Below are 17029 nucleotides of genomic sequence, written 5' to 3'. Positions count from 1 at the left end.
ACACGCTGATGATCCCCCATCCACCCACTTGCAAAGAAGGACTTATTGCACCTATTGTCATCGCCATATTCTAATCTCTATCGATCAGGAAGTACTCCCAATTTTAAAGGAGCTGCCACCCCTTTTCCAGTTTTTGCTATACCTTCTATCCTTCCATTCTCTTATCCTCTGTTATTTTGTTTTTATTTTTTTTTTCTTTCGTTTCTCCCCTTCAGATCTCGGCCACTTAACAAATCACACAGAGCAAAAAACAATAGAACCTTAGCATCAGCAAAAATTGTCACTCTTTGAGGTTGCTGCTTGAGAAATGAATTATGAAGGTGACCCAAATACAAAAGTCATCTCGACATCAGAGGACGACGCTGTCGCAAATAATGTTACTCCAGTGTCCCCTACAAAACCTGTTCATCAACAGGTCCATTCAAGCTACCACCACGATCAATCTTCGTCAAAGCAACACAGAAAAATAAAACAACCTCGTCAGCGTCAAAAGCGTCATGACCATAAAGCTGCGGACGGTGCAGAAGATGTGTTTGAAGATATAGATCCAATCCACAACCCTTCGGAAGATGAAATCGTAATACCAGAACATTTGATATCCCAAGTTCATACCAGCACAGCTTCAGATAAGGATAAACAAGATAAACGATTGAGTACCATAACAACATCGTCATACACTAAAAAGGTGAAAAAGAATTACGTTGGTCCTTGGAAATTGGGTCGTACCTTGGGTCGTGGTGCTACGGGTCGTGTCAGATTGGCTAAACATTCAAGAACCGGCCAATTAGCTGCTGTCAAAATTATTCCAAAGAGTACTTTCAAAGACCCTAGCAATAGTGCTGCTGGCCTTACTGATGGGATCGAGAGGGAAATCATCATCATGAAGCTTATATCCCATCCAAATATCATGGCTCTTTATGATGTCTGGGAAAATAAAGGGGAATTATATCTCATTTTAGAATATGTCGAAAAAGGTGAGCTCTTTAACTATCTCGTTAAGCATATCAGACTCGCCGAACGTGAAGCTGTCCACTATTTCAAGCAAATAATTGCCGGTGTCAACTATTGCCACTCTTTCAACATTTGCCATCGTGATTTAAAACCAGAAAATTTATTACTTGATCGTAACCATAATATTAAAATCGCTGATTTTGGTATGGCAGCTCTAGAAGTAACCAATAAGATGTTGAATACTTCATGCGGTTCCCCCCATTATGCTTCGCCCGAAGTGGTTACTGGTGAAAGTTACCATGGTGGCCCCTCTGATATTTGGTCTTGTGGGATTATTCTTTTTGCATTACTCACTGGGCACCTACCGTTTGATGACGAACATATGACTAAATTATTAGCGAAAGTTCGTTCAGGGATATTCAGAATTCCAAGTTACATTAGCGTAGAAGCCCGTGATTTAATAAAGCGTATGTTGACAGTTAATCCCGCTAAACGTATCACAATTGAAGAAATTTTGGTCCATCCTCTCTTAAAAAAATATCCTGACCTGGCGTCCTCTAGCAAGAAAAATAAAAACTATATGGAACCACCATTGCCAAAAGACATTATGAAAAAACCTATTGCCCCAGAAACAATTGATAGGGAAATTCTTAAAAATCTTCAAACTTTGTGGCATGGAGAGAAAAAATCGAAAATTGTTGAAAAATTAATGGCCAACGAAGAAAATGCTGAAAAATTATTTTATTATCTATTGTTGAAGTACCGTCAGGAACACGCAATGGAAGCTGCCGCTCAATCTGCCAAGTCCAAGGCGGCCAAAAAGAAGCAAATTGTTCAAACCACTTCTGGCGAAACCACAGCTAGGGATTTGATTTCTCAAAACAAATTGACAATGACAAAATCCAAGAGTATTGTTTCAACAACCATAACTGACGAGCATGGTAACAAGACTACCCAAATTTCCAAGGAGCCATTGTCTAAAGCTGCTAAAGTTAGGAGCACATCATACAAGAAGCTTGCCAATTCCAAATATTCATTGCATAAAATTGATAACTCTACATCGCGCACTAACAACCTCACTGGCTCACATACAAGTGCTAATATCGCTGGAGGGGCTGGCAACTCCGGCGCTAATGTCAGTAAACGCAGAACTAGAGATATTGACGGTAACCTTGTGATTTCTGCTTCTTCTAGTTACCGTAAAAGTATTACCTTCCATACTAGAGCCAAACTGACTAATAGCTTCAAGTCTTTCAAGAACTTGAGTGGTTACAATAGCAATTACAATATGAAAACCTACCAAGGGATTGATAATGTTGTCGCTTCAAGCACTACTAACAAGGCTTCCAGAAATACCACTGCTCCTGCGGTCACCACCCCAGTTGATAACATTGCTTTTGACGAATTGGACAAGGAAAATAATGCCCCTAACACAAAACGTGGCTCAGTCCAATATGATTTCAATTTCCAGAAAGCTGCTGCTGAAGCCTGCGCTGCCCAAAAGAATTCAGGTCGCTCGAATTCCAGAATGACTAAGTCTGCTTCAAAAAGAGATAGTTTTAATGCCTTCAGTATTGGTCTGATTCCAAACTATGCCGCCATGTTGGATCAAATCGGATTACCGGACTCCCCTAGCGGCAAGAGCTTAACTTCTCCGAAGAAGAAACAAAGAAAATCATTGAGCCATACCGGTAGTATAGGTGGCGGGATTTCTGCTGGCCATCAACGGAGGGGAGATAGCAATGGAAGTATCAAAAAATTGCTGAATGTCTCCTCTAGGTCCAAGAGATCCATTTTGAATAGTTCAACCAGCAAAAAGAATATCCGTTACTCAATGAAGAAAGAATGGAAGAAGTCAGCTGGGATGCATTTGCCTGACTTGCCAAAGGTTCCAGGATCTGAAGAGCATGGTGCTCCTCCAAGTCTGGCAGGTACTATAGTCAATAATGATGATGATGCTGAGAATACCAGTGATAATACTATCAACAATCAGAAATCTCCTATTTCTTCCAAGACTCACAAAAAGGTTCTCGGCGCAGGTGATTTTGGCCCAGGATTATCTAACTCTGATTTTGCATTCTTTTGTGAACAAGTGTTTGGCTTTGATAAAGACAATGGGAAGAAAACGGGGAATAATAGAGATAGAAGATCTTCTATGTTTTCGCAGTTTCCAAACTATAAGGAGTTAGAAATTGAATATCAAAAAAGAGTTGAAGAAGATCGTCGTCGTGAAGAGGAACGTGTGGCGGCAATAGAACGGGCGAATGAATTAACCGAGAAAGTCAAAATGATGGTAAAGAAAGCCCAACAACTAGAATTAGAGAACCAAAGATTGAAGCAAGGTGCTACAGGTGACCAAAAACATCGCAGTGTGTCATTATTCGCAGGCGATGGTGATGTCAAATCTGGAAGTCCAGAAAAGTTAAAACAAAGAAGAGCCATCAGTGATTTTACTACCGGTGACGATCATAATAGAGTTGACGATACTGGGAATTCGCCAGTGAAGTTCTCAAAGGCAAACAAAGCTGTTAAAAACAAGAATGTTATACCAATGGGACAACTAAGCCAAAGCCATTCAGGGAGTGCAAGTCCCTCCAAAAAGAAAGCAATGGACAGAACTAAGACTGTTGCAAGTGAAATGACTAATATCACTACAACCACCACAAATACAGACAATGAAAGTAGGTATCAAGATGCAGTGGAAACTATGGCTCGTGAAGTGACTAATACCAGTAGCACTTTCAGTTTCAATTTTGGTGCTAATAAGCGCAATTCAATCATTTCTACTGATTCCAGAATGAGTGATACCGGTAAGAAGACGATTTTTGCGTTTGGACAATATGGCACAGCAGGAATGGCTGGTCCTAGATCTCCTTCTATCGTTGAGGAAGGTTACGGCAATGAGACCGATCCGAACACCACGGGGTTGCAATCATTTATTCAGAGCAAGAATGTGACTCTGAGTTCTACAGAATCTCCAGTAGCTAAGAAATTCGATCTGACTTCTGTTGCTTCCAGTTTTGACTTTGACAAAAGCAAGGCAACAGCTACAAATGATATTAAGATCAAGGAGTCTGCTGTAGGGAAGAAGAAGAATGAGTTGAATAATAAGCATACCACCGATAAAATCAAGCTGGCTCAAAACTCCAGTATCATCAAGGGCTCCAGTAATCCGCCTACCTCCAATGCAAAAATCTCATTGATTCCTCAGCGTGACGCTCCGAAACCTCCTCTGTCTAAGAATTCGGTAGCATCCCCAGTTTCTACCACTGCCACAATCACTACCTCTTCCAAGAATACTCAAACCAGTGTTAAGTCTGTGGTTGCTAAGAGTAATAATCTTGTAGTCAAGGCTAATGCCACCACTACCACCACCACCGGTTCAGGATTTACTTCCCTTTCTGCCACACCTGGTACTCCTACCACTGCCACTACTAGCACCACCGTTGCTGGCATTACTGGAGAAAAGAAAACTCAAGATAATAACACTGTTGACCAAAAATCAAAGACAAGCCAAGGCTCTATGATCAAACCTTCCACTATCACAGCTAAAGCCAAGCTCGGTAGTCTTGAGAAAAATGAACAGTCTGATATTGATGGGTCGTCATCAACGATTACCAGCCCAACCGTGGATCTTGCTCCTCTGGTTGACACTGATATTGTTGAATCTAAGGGCTCTAAGGCTCCTTCAATCAAGACTATGTCCGAATCTATCATCACCAATCCAAAAGTGAAGCAAAGTTGGTTTTCTAAAGTCATCAATAATTTTGTGCCATCATCATCTTCATCATCGGTATCTTCAACCCTCTCTTCTACCAGCTCTTCAGAGGAGGAATTTAGGTACGAGTCATTCTTGTCTGTTGAGGATGTTCAGACATTGATTCGTAATTCATTAGCATTACGACTTAAGGAAGGTAGTGTTCTGAAGGTGAAATTCGAATCTAATAGTATCTACACGGTTGTTCCAGCCAAGTTGGCGGGCAGCAGATCTTTGAAAGTAAAAATCATCATTTTGCCTTTGAGAATAAAGAAGGGTACCGAATATGTGGAAAAGGCCGGTCAAAAAATACTTAGTGATAAGAAAAAGTGTGTGGTTATTGTTAACCGTGAAAAGGGTCCAAGCAAGGCATTTGCAAGAATGGGACAAACTATTCAATTTAGTATTCAAACTGAGGAAACTCAATTTAGAACTAGAGAAAGTAGATTGACCAATGTTAGATAATCTTGACCTACATGTACCGTTTTTGTTTTTTTTTTGTTCTCCGCTTTTCATTCTTTTTTAATTTTGCTGCTCTTTTATTTTGTGTTTGAATAAGGCTTTCTTTTGTTCTGCTTGTCACTTTTTTTTTTTTTTCCATATATCTTTTGAAAGAAGTTATGATGGAACCATTTTTGTTTCCTTTGCTGGCATTTTCATTGGGGTGTTTCAAAGCTATATTATTTTTCCCATCATAGTTTTTTTGTTTTGTTTTGGTCATGTTCCTCTTGTTTTGGTCATCTCTTTTTCTTTTTATTTGCTCTTTTTCCGACCTTTTTGTTCTTTTCTCTATGCCTTTGTTGATGCCTCGTTGCCCAGTTTGATAATTAAATAGAGCAGCTATCAAAAAGTTGTTTTCAGTATCATCAATCGGTTAATCTGTCCCAACCTACTCTGCCGATGAAAAACCTTTCTCTGGATCGGTTTGCTGTTTTGATCACGATAAGCTCATGTTATGGGAAGAAAATGAGGTGCTTATTTTGTATTCTTACATTAATACTAATATAATTGCCAATAATTATATATTTAAGGCATGAATAATTTTTCTTCTTCTTTTTTTCTTTTTGTTTCATTCTAGTGACTTCTTGATTATCAATCATTATTTTCCATAATATCTATTTTCTTAATTGAATAATTCGAACATTTACTCATTAGATTCTTCATGTATCTTCCTAATTTCGACATTCCGCAAATTATTAATAAACTTTCGATGAAAACTGCCTCTTGAAACTGAAATCGCCAAGGAGATTGCCTTTAAAGATCCAGTCAATTATTGGAATACTCTTAGCTTATCATCGTCTTCGAAGACCTAATGCATTATTGGACTACTCCTAGCTTACCCAGTAATTGCCATGATACGTGAGTGTAGCATAAGTTATGACTTATTATTACGGTGCATGCCCCTGGGCTTCCACGCTTCACTCAACTGATGGCTGTGCTGAACTTTCAAGGATATTTTCTACACATCAGAGGTCTATTCAAAAAACTGCACGCTTGCTTTAACAGCACTGACAATTTCCCACAAATTTTTTGCCATTACCTTGATAAGCTTGATGGGATATCTCACTTTCTTTCCCTTCCCATTAGAAGCCAATTACCATTAAAATAATAATAATAATAATAATAATAATAATAATAATAATAATAATAATAATAATAATAATAATAATAATAATAATAATAATAATAATAATAATAATAATAATAATAATAATAATAATAATAATAATTCGTGATTAGTAAATGGAGAACAACGTCACTTCTAGTTTTTGGAGTTCCGGTGGTAAATAAACGTGACCAAAAGCCTGAATTTTCACCTCGGATTGGGCCGACAGTTCTGCAGAGTGGAAGATGAAATCAAATTGAAATTTCGTAGATGTCAGAAATGGCGATTTGTAGAGAAAACATTCCCTTTTTTTTTCATTGTTTTTTTGATTATTATAATAATAATGGTGGATGAAACTGAATTGAAGCGGAGGAGGAAGGAGAAAGAAGAACAAGAAGAAGTGGTTGCCAAGGATGAGCAAGTTGCAGTTCAAAAGATAGAAAAGCAGAAAACCCAATACGAATCTCTCCCGAAACCTTTGGTGATCCAGTACTTGATCCTTTTAAGATTGATCAACGCGTTCACTGTCAACACTTTCTTCCAACCAGATGAATATTTTCAATCGCTTGAGCCGGCTCATCAATTTGCCTTTGGGTACGGTGATTTGACCTGGGAATGGATAGATCAGCTACGGTCGTTCAATTATCCATTTATGTTTTATTTATCGTTTAAATTGAGTGATTTATTAGGGTTTGGTGACGTTGGGGTATTATTAATGCCAAAAATCTTCCAAGGAGTGGTATCGGCAATCAGTGAGTTTTATCTATACACTTTCTCTCAAAAACTCTTTGGGAACGAAACGTTAGCGAGAGCGGTATTACTTTTGAGTGTGGTGTCATCATTCAACTGGTTTTGCTTCACCAGGACTTTTTCCAGTACATTTGAATTGAATTTGACGATAATTGCCCTAAATTACTGGCCATGGGAATTTTTACAGGGGCAAAAGAAAACAATAGATTTGTCACAGTTAGGGAAATCATTGACGTTTGCGGCGTTGGCGGTGATCGTTAGACCCACCAATATTTTCATTTGGATAGTATTGGGCCCATATATGCTCTTTAAAGTATCTGGTTTGGGTAATAAATTGAAGATTTTGGGACTCGCAATGGTTGTGGGATCAGTGATTTTCGCCATTAATACGGCAATCGACTTTTATTATTATGAAAGATTGGTGTTCCCAATAGTAAACTTTGTGAAATTTAATGTTCTCAATTCCTTTGCCGATTTTTACGGGATAAACAGCTGGCATTTCCATTTGACCCAATCGATTCCATTCATTTTGACCAGTTATTTACCATTTTTCATTTTCGGATTGGTTTGTGGCGATTTCCAGTTTAAGCTGTTATTTCTATCGGTTCTTGCCGTCAATATCGGGGTATTTTCCTTGATCACCCATAAAGAATTCCGGTTCATTTATCAATTGATGCCATTTCTTTTGGTCATTGCCGCCCAAGGGTTTTATCGATTCTACAAATTCTCTACTTCCACCGATCAAGCATCTTCTTCTTTGATTTTCCCACGCTGGGCTGGCAAGGTAGTAATATATGCGATTCTTATTATTAACCTCGCTCTCGGGGTGTTATTGACTCAAGTCCAGGAAAGGGGAGTAATTGACGTTATCAACTTTCTCAAATTTAATCCTGACGTCGACTCCATTGGGTTCCTTACCCCCTGCCACTCGACGCCGCTTCAATCATACCTCCACCGTCCAGATTTGAATCATAAAATATGGTACTTGACCTGTGAACCTCCATCATCATCGATGATGGATCCGGAAATATTCACCACCGAGTCCATCAAGACAACATTGGCGAATTATAAGGATGAGTCGGACAAGTTCTACGATGACCCAAAAAGTTATTTGGATATCCATTTCCCACCATTCAATAAACAGTTCCGTACAAAAGGAAGGGTGTATAATTATGAATGGCCAACTCATTTGGTATTCTTCGAAGCATTGGAACCATTTATGAAGAATTACTTGCAGAACTCAAAGTACGAGGAATGCGACAGGTTCTTCAATAGTTATTTCCACTGGGACAGTAGAAGAAGCGGGGACGTTGTTGTATACTGTAAGTGGCCATGGGAGTGATTGGCACCTAAATGATATTACGAGATATTTATGGGACTACTATCGTATGACATTGACTATTTGGAGAAAATACACTTTTAAAATGAAGGGTTTCTTTGTATCTTTTTTTTTTATTTTTTTTACTTTAGTGCCATGGCAATTCAAAGATTACTATTATTAAAAACTCAAAAAACCGAAAAGAAAATTATCTCAAAAAACTTAAACAAGAAAAAAAAGGGGGCACAGAAAAAAAAAAAAAGGTGGTATATGATACAGCTATTTGTAAATAGGTTGTAGAGAAAGTTTACCATTTTCATTAGTTTGTATTCTTTAATACCAAGACCTTGATGCCTTTATCATTGATCTTAACTTTGGCCAGTTTTTTAATTAATGTCTTGAATATTTCCTTGTTCGCTTTATTCTTTGCAATCTTTGGTTTCAATTCAACAAACAACTCTTTAGCTGTAAGCTCACGAGTACTGATCAAATTAACAATCTCCTCTTGAGTAAGCAATGTTGGATCATTTGCGTCGGAAGAATACCCTGGACTGCCTGGAGATCCAGGAGAGGATATGGCTCCAGTAGCAGCAGCAGCCCCAGGAGAAGCGGCTTTTGTCTTTTGTCTTTTGTGTGATTTTTCCTTCTCCCCGGCAGATTCAATAGATCTCTTCTTGGAGACCGCCGGGTTCCAATCACCGCCTGGGAATTGTGACAACAACGCTTTACTAGCGGTGAAAGTAACAAACCCTATTGGATTATTGATTGGCAATTTAACAGAAATCTGAGGAGCGTGTGGTGGCATAGGACTGGTACTTTTGGAAGCCTTATTGCTATCATTCAATCCTTCCAATCCGTTGGTTTCTTCTTTTTTAACTTCGGTTTCAGATTCACTGGTCTCAAGATCAGAATCAGACATGTAAGGGTTCTCTTCGTCTTCGGACTCATACATGATCTGGCCATACTCATTCTTCACCAAAGTCTTCTTCAACTTCTTACCTTCTTTATCGAACTTTTTCTTTGCTTCTTCATCAAATAAATCATTGACATCGTCATCTACTGTTTGTTCTAAACCAGTGTTAGCACTCAACATTTCTTTTTCCATTCTCTTTCTTGATTCTTTTTCTTCTTCATCATTATGATCTCCAACAATTGGTGCTTCTTCGTCATCTGCAAATTCTTCATCGTAATCCATCCCATCATTATCGGAATTTCTTTTCCGTTCGTCGTCATCATCGTCACCAAATAAATCGTCAGTCGACACGGTTTTGAATCTATTTCTTCTGGCATTCTTTTTCTTGGTATTACCGGTCTTGACCCCATCTTCTTCTTCATCATCAATCTTCTCCATCACCCATCTTGGCACGGAATTACTTTCCTGTAATCTCTGTTCTGCTTCCTCTAATGTCAAAGTAGCGTATTTATTTCTTGGAGTGAACTTGTAAATCTTATTGATCGGTATCATCTTGAAACTCCCATCAGCTACCGGCACTAACAACGCATGATTATGTCCCACAGTTGTTGCTGCCTCATAATTACCCACAAAAGTGTTCAGGCCATCGTAATCTTCCATGACCCAAGGATAAAATTCTTCGTATCTCAACTTTCTGGCATCTTCGTTCATCACTCTCACTTCCCTGGTCTTTCTCTTATTTTTCCCCTTTTGCTTCTCAGGAGCGATATTTGTTGGACCAGCTTTTGGTTCTGGCGCTACGGTCTGAGCTTCTTCTTCAACCTCCTTTGCCTCCAAAGCGTCCAAATCAAGGGCAGCTCCCATCCCGTTATCGTTGTTGTTGCCATCTCCCAAATCATCAGCGGTTTCCCCTCTCAATTCCCGGTTCAATTGTTCACGTTCATCAATTTCCTTAAGAGTTAGCTGGAACTGCATATTTCTAGGATCTTTTCTATGGAGTCTGATTGGCTTGGTGAAGTCTTTCACAGGATTCACCTCGTTTCTCGATTGAAATTTCATCAAATGGTATTGAACATTTTCAATTTCTTCTCTCGTGCATGCGGTGATTTTGAATTCCTGAAAAACCCCTTCGTTTTCTTCCTCCTTTTTCACCGCAACAGAATTAGGCTGGTCTTTTCTGTATCTTAGAGAGGAAGGACCCCCTACCGGTCTTCTATTGCTGATCAAAGGACTGCCGTTGCCCCTAGCGCCTCCACTTGCTCGAGAAGGTGTCCTAGGCTTCCTGACAAACGGGCTGCTGCGGCGAAGGAATGAGGGCGGTGGGGTGTTATTGTTTGAGGTCGACATCTTCTATCGATTGAATATAAAAAACAATAACAAAATTGATTGCCTTAGCCGCTGATTGCAAAGTCTCTCGATGAACACAACAACAAAAACTTCAACCAAAAATTTCTGCTTCTTCTGCTTCTTCTTCTTCTTCTCAATTTGGAAGGGAAAAAAAATGGCATGCTTGATGGCCAGGGATTATAACCGATGTGTGCGTGCGCGCCCAACATAAGAGGAAGACGGTGATGATATTATTTCTCGTATTTAAATCATGGTAGAGAGCTTGAGGATGTGTCAGAGAGGTTCTAATGTAATTTAATAAGTGAAATATTCATCTATGAAAAAAAGTAGTTTGTACTGATTTCCAGATTGAATGATCTTATTCAGTATTACACTGCTGTAAACTAACTCTTCAAGACGATTATCATATTATCAAAAGAAAAATAGAGTATTTATAAATATATATTGTGTTGAAGTACTCTCGTTAAATAGAGCATCAAAACTTTAAATTATATCTTTCGTGCACAGTACTTCCTGGATTGTTATATTGTTTTGTTTTTTGTTTTTGTTTTTTTTTTTTCCGTTCATATACCCTCGATAGATGTATCACTACTATTAATCGTCAAGCCTTACTCTTCAAGCATTCTTCAGACTCACTTTGTTTGGCTTTTTCGGCTACTCGTTCCCATAAACCATCAAAGAGATTCAATTCGCAGTGATTTCTTGCAGGAGATATTTCTTCAAAACGCGACGATCCATAATTCCAAAGGGAAGTGAAACCCATATAATTAATTTCAGGCTTATTAATATTCCTGTGATGTCCCCTTGATTCAACTTATTAATAGTATTATAGGATGGCATTCCCAAGAGTATAAGAATAGCATTTCATCCACACAGTCTTCAAAATTTGCGTTTTTTCTCAGCTTTTAAATAATGATTTGCAGGACCAGAAACTTTGACAATAACACAAGAGTAACTGACTGGCTAGCTTCTGTAATGATGGAGCATTGAACGCATTTTATGTTAAAATATTCACCGGTATTTTTGAAATCTTGGGAGTCACAACCAATTTCAGATTGAAGCATTTGTAAATTTTCTCTATTCTCAATTACTACTTCCTTGTATGTTGGGTTTCTCCAATGAGAATTTTGAAAGGTTTCAAAAATGAACTTGGCACATTTACCTTTGAGGAACCAAAAAACAACATCAGTTTAAAACCATCTCCTCATATCACTGTAATCTTTTTCAGCATAGTTTTCAACATCTTTTTCAGCCGGCTTAGCTATCTTTCTATAAATAACTTCCCCTCCGGCACTTTTATTTTGCTAGCTTTATCGGAAAGCTTTATGGCCTCTACAAACAAATAGATTTCTCCATCCATTTTATTAGGAGGCCAATTTTGGTTTTGACCACAACAATATATTCAAATAATTGGCTCAAATCTAATAATAATTTGTTCTCACTGCCGCCCAATTTCTGTTTTTTTGACCTCACAAGTTATACGGTATCCAAAACCTTCTACCCTGAACAATTTAATATCAGGACAGAGATGGCATCTTCCTTCTTTATCGTTGATTGAAAAAGAAAAATCAATATATTTCAGTGTGTCAGTACCAATATTAAAATTATTCAAAGCCCTGTAGACGAGATTGACCACCAAGTGCTCAGCTTCAGTTATAAAATTATCCTCTAATATATCCTTTGAAGATAGGAGGGTTTTTGCTTCCAAATCATGGATACTTTCCCAGAGAGATGTGGAAAAATTTACACCTTTCTTAAGTGGGATTTCGCTTGAGTTTGTATTTTCTTCAAATTAATTGACCAAATATGCCCAATAGAAATCCAAAGTATCTTGGCTAATTTCTTCAGCAACTCCAATATGGATCACTTCAGCAACTTTCTTACTGAAAATAATCTTACTAGCTGCACAAGTGGTTGCTCTTCGAAGTCTAACTTTGGCAAATTTCGATAGAAAATTTCTTAAAAACGATATCCATATTCTTTTAGGTAATTGCCCTGACTTTATGAGTTTACCCATGATATCACCATATTATGACAATTTATTGTAGTGTAGGTCAATTTCATTTACGCTATGTATTGGTATATCCAATCTTTGATAAACACAATAAACTCTAAGACTTAATATTATTAACGAAATAATTTATTGCATTTATATATATATACATATATACATAATATGGGCGCAAAAGATAAATAATCCTTCCAAACAAAGTGTGAGGTTTTTGGTGAATTACTATTTCTGGCCATAAAAAAGATCCATCAAATGATAGACCCAGAAGTCGACCATCATATGGTATTCCTAAACAATTGGACAGAAATTCTATCATTTCATTCAATATTGATTATTTATAGAAATGCTTTTGTAAGCAATTTCCCAGTATCCAAACGATGTTTCTGCTTGTTTATTGTTTCATAGCATCTGGCTTTTACGACCAGTAGAACCTTGTTTAGAACCCTCCCCCCAGTATATATCTCTCTAGTTTACAGTTATTTCTAAAAAACGATACCTCTATTATACAAATAACTATCACATCTACAAAACTTCAATCATCTTGTCGTCGTCATCGGAGAAATCATCGTCCGCTTCCTCAGTGATCTTTGCCTCTTCTTGCTCTGGTGCTTCTTCTCTGGCCAAAAATTGCACGATTTCCTCACACAATTCACAGACTCTTTGGTCATTCACGGTCTTATGCAATTCTCTGATGACAGGATATACACTGGCTTCTCTCATTGCCACTCTAACTGGTTTTGTGGTACACAATAATAGCAAGCATTCCAAGTAAACCGCGACCAACTCAAGGTTCGATTCCATCTGCTTGTCTTGCAAGAACTGTAATTCTTCTGGCAAGGCAAATTCTTCATCATCATCAAGGGTATAGTTGGAGGAGATCAATGGTGATAAAATGTAAGTGAGTAATTTGATTTGATCATTTTCAATAAGTTTCAAATGCGAATCGATATTAAACAACAAGTTCTTTAAAAGCTTCCCACTACCTTCTTTTCTCTTTTCATTGTCACTGTCATTGAAGACAATAATGCTTGACAAATTATCGTCTTCCAAAAAGAAGTTTCTTCCCTCGAGTTTGTTGGTGTAGTTGACAAATACAAGACTCAAGTAATCATGTTGAGGTTGGTTTAGGACGTACTTGGCCAACAAAACTTCCACTTGATCCTTCGAGAGCTTGAATGTTGGTTCGAAAGACAAGTTTGCTAGAAGCATAGAATAAAGCGCGGCGTTCGGTGAATCATTTTGTATTTCCCCAACAATGTACTTCAAGTATTCCTCATCATCGATGATAAGTTGACGGACCTCTGACACATCGGAGACGTTGACCAAAATCGTGAGGGCAATTTTTTGATTAGTGGCCCCTTTTTCCTGGGTGATTTTGATCAAGTCTTTGATTGGTTGTAATCCTTCTGGTCTGAAAACGTCCTTATTGCTGGCGGAATACCCCAAAAGGTTTTGCAACGCCACAGTCTTCACCACGGTATTTTCATGGCCCAAAAAGCCTACGAGCTGTGGATATTGTGGTTAGTAAACAGAACCGGGAGGAGCAAGATGATGATGATGCTAAGAGACAAGCACATACTTCTTGGAGTTCGGACATGTTGTCTCTGTCAATGAATGTCTTAGTAATGAGAGAGGCAGTGGAAGCAGAGGAAGATGAAATTTTTTTTTTTTTTTTTTTCTGATTTCCTCTTCGGTCTGTGCGCACCGCTGAAAAAAGGCGACGGGATTTCTACCGCACAAAACAAAAACAATTTTTTCTGCTTCTCTCATCACAGGGAGGAGACAAGTTTTGCCGTCAATAACAATAATAATATCATGTCAGAAGTACGTTTATTCTGTTTGGTCTTTTGGGTTGGTGCGAAATACTAACAGACTCTTTTTGTTTTTAGGAAAAACCACACCCAAGAAGTATAGTCTATTGTGGGATCTGCTCGTTCCCTCCAGAATACTGTGAATTCGGAGGTAAGTTTGTCCAGTGTAAAGCATGGCTAGAAGATGCCCATCCTGAATTGTACGAGAAGCTTTACTTGCTGGGATCACAAGAAACTAAAGCCTCTTCGACGTTACCGACAGAAAAGCAGGAGCAAATAGAAAAAGACTTGCAAAAATTACAAATCAAAGAGGCCAAGAAGGCAGAACGAGAATTACAGAAGAAATTGAGCTCGAAGATCATCATCAAGAAGATCGAAAGAACCAAGAGAAAAAGAGTGATCAGTATCAGTGGGCTAGAGGTGTTTGATCTCAACATCAAGAAGTTGTCTAAGCAGTTCTCGTCGAAATTTGCTACCGGTGCCAGCGTGGTCAAAAACGCAGAAAAGAAGGAAGACCTTGTTCTTCAAGGTGATTTGGCCGACGAGTGTGAAGAATTTATCCACAAGTTGTTGGAGGAACAAGGATTGAAGGATGTCAAGGTGGAGATGGTGGAAGATAAGAAGAAAAAGAAGCCTGCGCAGCCTACAGTCTAAATGTGACACCCCCATCTCTTCTTTCCCGTTCTCTCCATCTTGTTATGTATTAATTTTATGTCTGTTACTTTGAATAACTTCTATTGTCTTGATAAATTTGAATGATTATTACCTTAATATAATTATTGTGATTCGAAAATATGCAAAGAAATGAAAAACAACAACAAAATGGCTAAAAATAAAATAACAGTAATAAAAAAAAAACCTCTTGTATATTAGAAAAAAAAAAAGCAGAAAGAAATAGAACAAAAGAAAACAACAACAGCACACAATCAACCGTCCAAAGTCATGTCATCCAATTCATCCAACAACTCATCGACATCGATCACTGGCGTATCCTCATCATCATCGATATCAATTTCACCATCCTCATCCACGGTTTGCAACCGTTGTTCAGCTTCTCTATCCTTATAAAGATTGACAGTTTCTCTCAATTCCTTATCTTCTTCCAATTCTTGCAAGAAGATTTCGTAATCTCTTTCGGCCTTAGCATACTCTTGTTTAGCAGATCTCGAGTTATTGTCATCGGCAGTGATTTCATTGTGTTCTCTAGCCATTCTCTTCAACTTCCATGCTCTGTTCTTAGACTTCTTAGATTTTCTTTCGTACTTCTTCTTCACCAAAACCACTTCAGCTAAATCTTTGGAATCATTGTCGACCAACTCGTCCCATAATTGACTATTGTAGTTTGAGTTCACCAAGTAGTACCCAGCCGCGGTGTCACCTGGATGTAAGATACCCCCGAGATGCGATCTGATATAGAATTCACGATCATTTACCCCCAAATCAACTTCTCTTGCACAAGTGATATCAGCAAGCACATACTTCCCTCTAGACACCCCGACTGGTTCGACATTCAAAATAATGAAATCGGTTAATTCAGAAACATCGGCCAAGGAAGCGAATGGAGCTTTCCAGTAAGTATTGGCGAGTAAATCAGAAGTTTGTAAAGTCTTGAAGTCCAAGAACTGGAGCATATTTGTAACCTTTGAACATAGCACCAATCTCGAAATGTTACCCAATGAACGGGCCACTTTTTTTGGTAAAACCACCAAGTCATCACGACAAACCGGGGCAATTTCTACGGAGAATGTGAATTTGTAACTCGAGGAACCGGAATGGGTATCAATAGAAATCAACTCTTCGGACTTTCTTGATTTGATCGGCACCGCAGCGTTCAAGAAATCAAGCATCTTCACTGCACTATTTCTTTGACCATAGTAGAAATCCAACCCATCCTTTGATTCTTTGATGGAAATGGTATCAACATGAGCATTATGCTTCAAAATCAATTGTTCTAAATATAAGAAAGTTCTCTTATGTTGGACTTTTTGTCTAATTTGTACTGCGGCTCTCCAGGTGTTGGTGGTGTATGATTTGGCACAGTCTGGACATTGCATGGCAATCACCACAAACTCAACTTCAAAAGACTGTTGGACAATGGTATTGGCCATAGCTTCACCTTGAACCGTCAACTTCAATCTGATTCTTCTGGAATGTGGTTCGGTCCAAATAAACGACGCATCCACCAATCTCACTTCCTTATTGATACCTTTCAATCTTCTAAGACAGATCGCGAGCAATTCTCTAGATTCAAGCTCGGCTCTCATCCACTGAGTTGGAGGTTGCAAGAAACGCTCACAGTTTCTACAGAACGAGATATTGGCTTCTTTTGGGATGTTTTTAGTGATATCAGTGGTCAACTTGATACAATCGTAACACATAACCAACCCTGTGGAACCATCCATAGGAACCCCACAGTTCGAACAAAGAATGGTGGCGGCCCCATTGTGGGCGTTCTGGGTATAATCCGGGATCTTTGTAAACTCCATTTTCTACTTCCAAACGGTTGAATATCGGTGGTATGTCTTTTAGCTGATTAGAAATGTTTTTTGAAAAGCTGAAAAAAAA

General features: G+C 38.4%; 7 protein-coding genes across 7 annotated transcripts; 3 read left to right on the top strand and 4 right to left on the bottom strand. All coding sequences in view use genetic code 12, as the record gives it.

Annotated features, from left to right (window-relative positions):
• Window positions 1-307: 307 nt before the first annotated feature.
• On the top strand, window positions 308-5173 carry DASC09_005280 (protein kinase; the record flags this gene model as incomplete). Its single annotated transcript, XM_064994131.1, has 1 exon — window positions 308-5173. One exon carries the CDS (start codon window positions 308-310, stop codon window positions 5171-5173), a length of 4866 nt encoding a protein of 1621 aa, XP_064850203.1.
• A 1484-nt stretch (window positions 5174-6657) lies between these two features.
• Window positions 6658-8406, top strand: GPI10 (putative glycosylphosphatidylinositol-alpha 1,2 mannosyltransferase; the record flags this gene model as incomplete). Its single annotated transcript, XM_064994130.1, has 1 exon — window positions 6658-8406. One exon carries the CDS (start codon window positions 6658-6660, stop codon window positions 8404-8406), a length of 1749 nt encoding a protein of 582 aa, XP_064850202.1.
• Window positions 8407-8701: 295 nt separating this feature from the next.
• Window positions 8702-10642, bottom strand: TFG1 (transcription factor IIF subunit TFG1; the record flags this gene model as incomplete). The annotated part of the gene is made up of 1 exon (XM_064994129.1): window positions 8702-10642. The coding sequence occupies one exon, from the start codon at window positions 10640-10642 to the stop codon at window positions 8702-8704; it is 1941 nt and encodes a 646-aa protein (XP_064850201.1).
• Window positions 10643-12434: 1792 nt separating this feature from the next.
• On the bottom strand, window positions 12435-12659 carry DASC09_005250 (uncharacterized protein; the record flags this gene model as incomplete). Its single annotated transcript, XM_064994128.1, has 1 exon — window positions 12435-12659. The coding sequence occupies one exon, from the start codon at window positions 12657-12659 to the stop codon at window positions 12435-12437; it is 225 nt and encodes a 74-aa protein (XP_064850200.1).
• Window positions 12660-13175: 516 nt separating this feature from the next.
• On the bottom strand, window positions 13176-14250 carry HGH1 (Hgh1p; the record flags this gene model as incomplete). Its single annotated transcript, XM_064994127.1, has 2 exons — window positions 13176-14159; window positions 14233-14250. The coding sequence occupies 2 exons, from the start codon at window positions 14248-14250 to the stop codon at window positions 13176-13178; spliced, it is 1002 nt and encodes a 333-aa protein (XP_064850199.1).
• A 218-nt stretch (window positions 14251-14468) lies between these two features.
• On the top strand, window positions 14469-15118 carry TMA22 (Tma22p; the record flags this gene model as incomplete). Its single annotated transcript, XM_064994126.1, has 2 exons — window positions 14469-14477; window positions 14543-15118. The coding sequence occupies 2 exons, from the start codon at window positions 14469-14471 to the stop codon at window positions 15116-15118; spliced, it is 585 nt and encodes a 194-aa protein (XP_064850198.1).
• Window positions 15119-15390: 272 nt separating this feature from the next.
• On the bottom strand, window positions 15391-16950 carry NMD3 (ribosome-binding protein NMD3; the record flags this gene model as incomplete). The annotated part of the gene is made up of 1 exon (XM_064994125.1): window positions 15391-16950. One exon carries the CDS (start codon window positions 16948-16950, stop codon window positions 15391-15393), a length of 1560 nt encoding a protein of 519 aa, XP_064850197.1.
• Window positions 16951-17029: the final 79 nt, after the last annotated feature.

The sequence above is a fragment of the Saccharomycopsis crataegensis genome (genome assembly GCF_037102585.1).
Source record: "Saccharomycopsis crataegensis DNA, jcf7180000000072, whole genome shotgun sequence".
In the NCBI taxonomy this organism is placed as follows: Eukaryota; Fungi; Ascomycota; class Saccharomycetes; order Ascoideales; family Saccharomycopsidaceae; genus Saccharomycopsis; species Saccharomycopsis crataegensis.
This window is presented reverse-complemented; position numbering and strand designations above follow the sequence as displayed.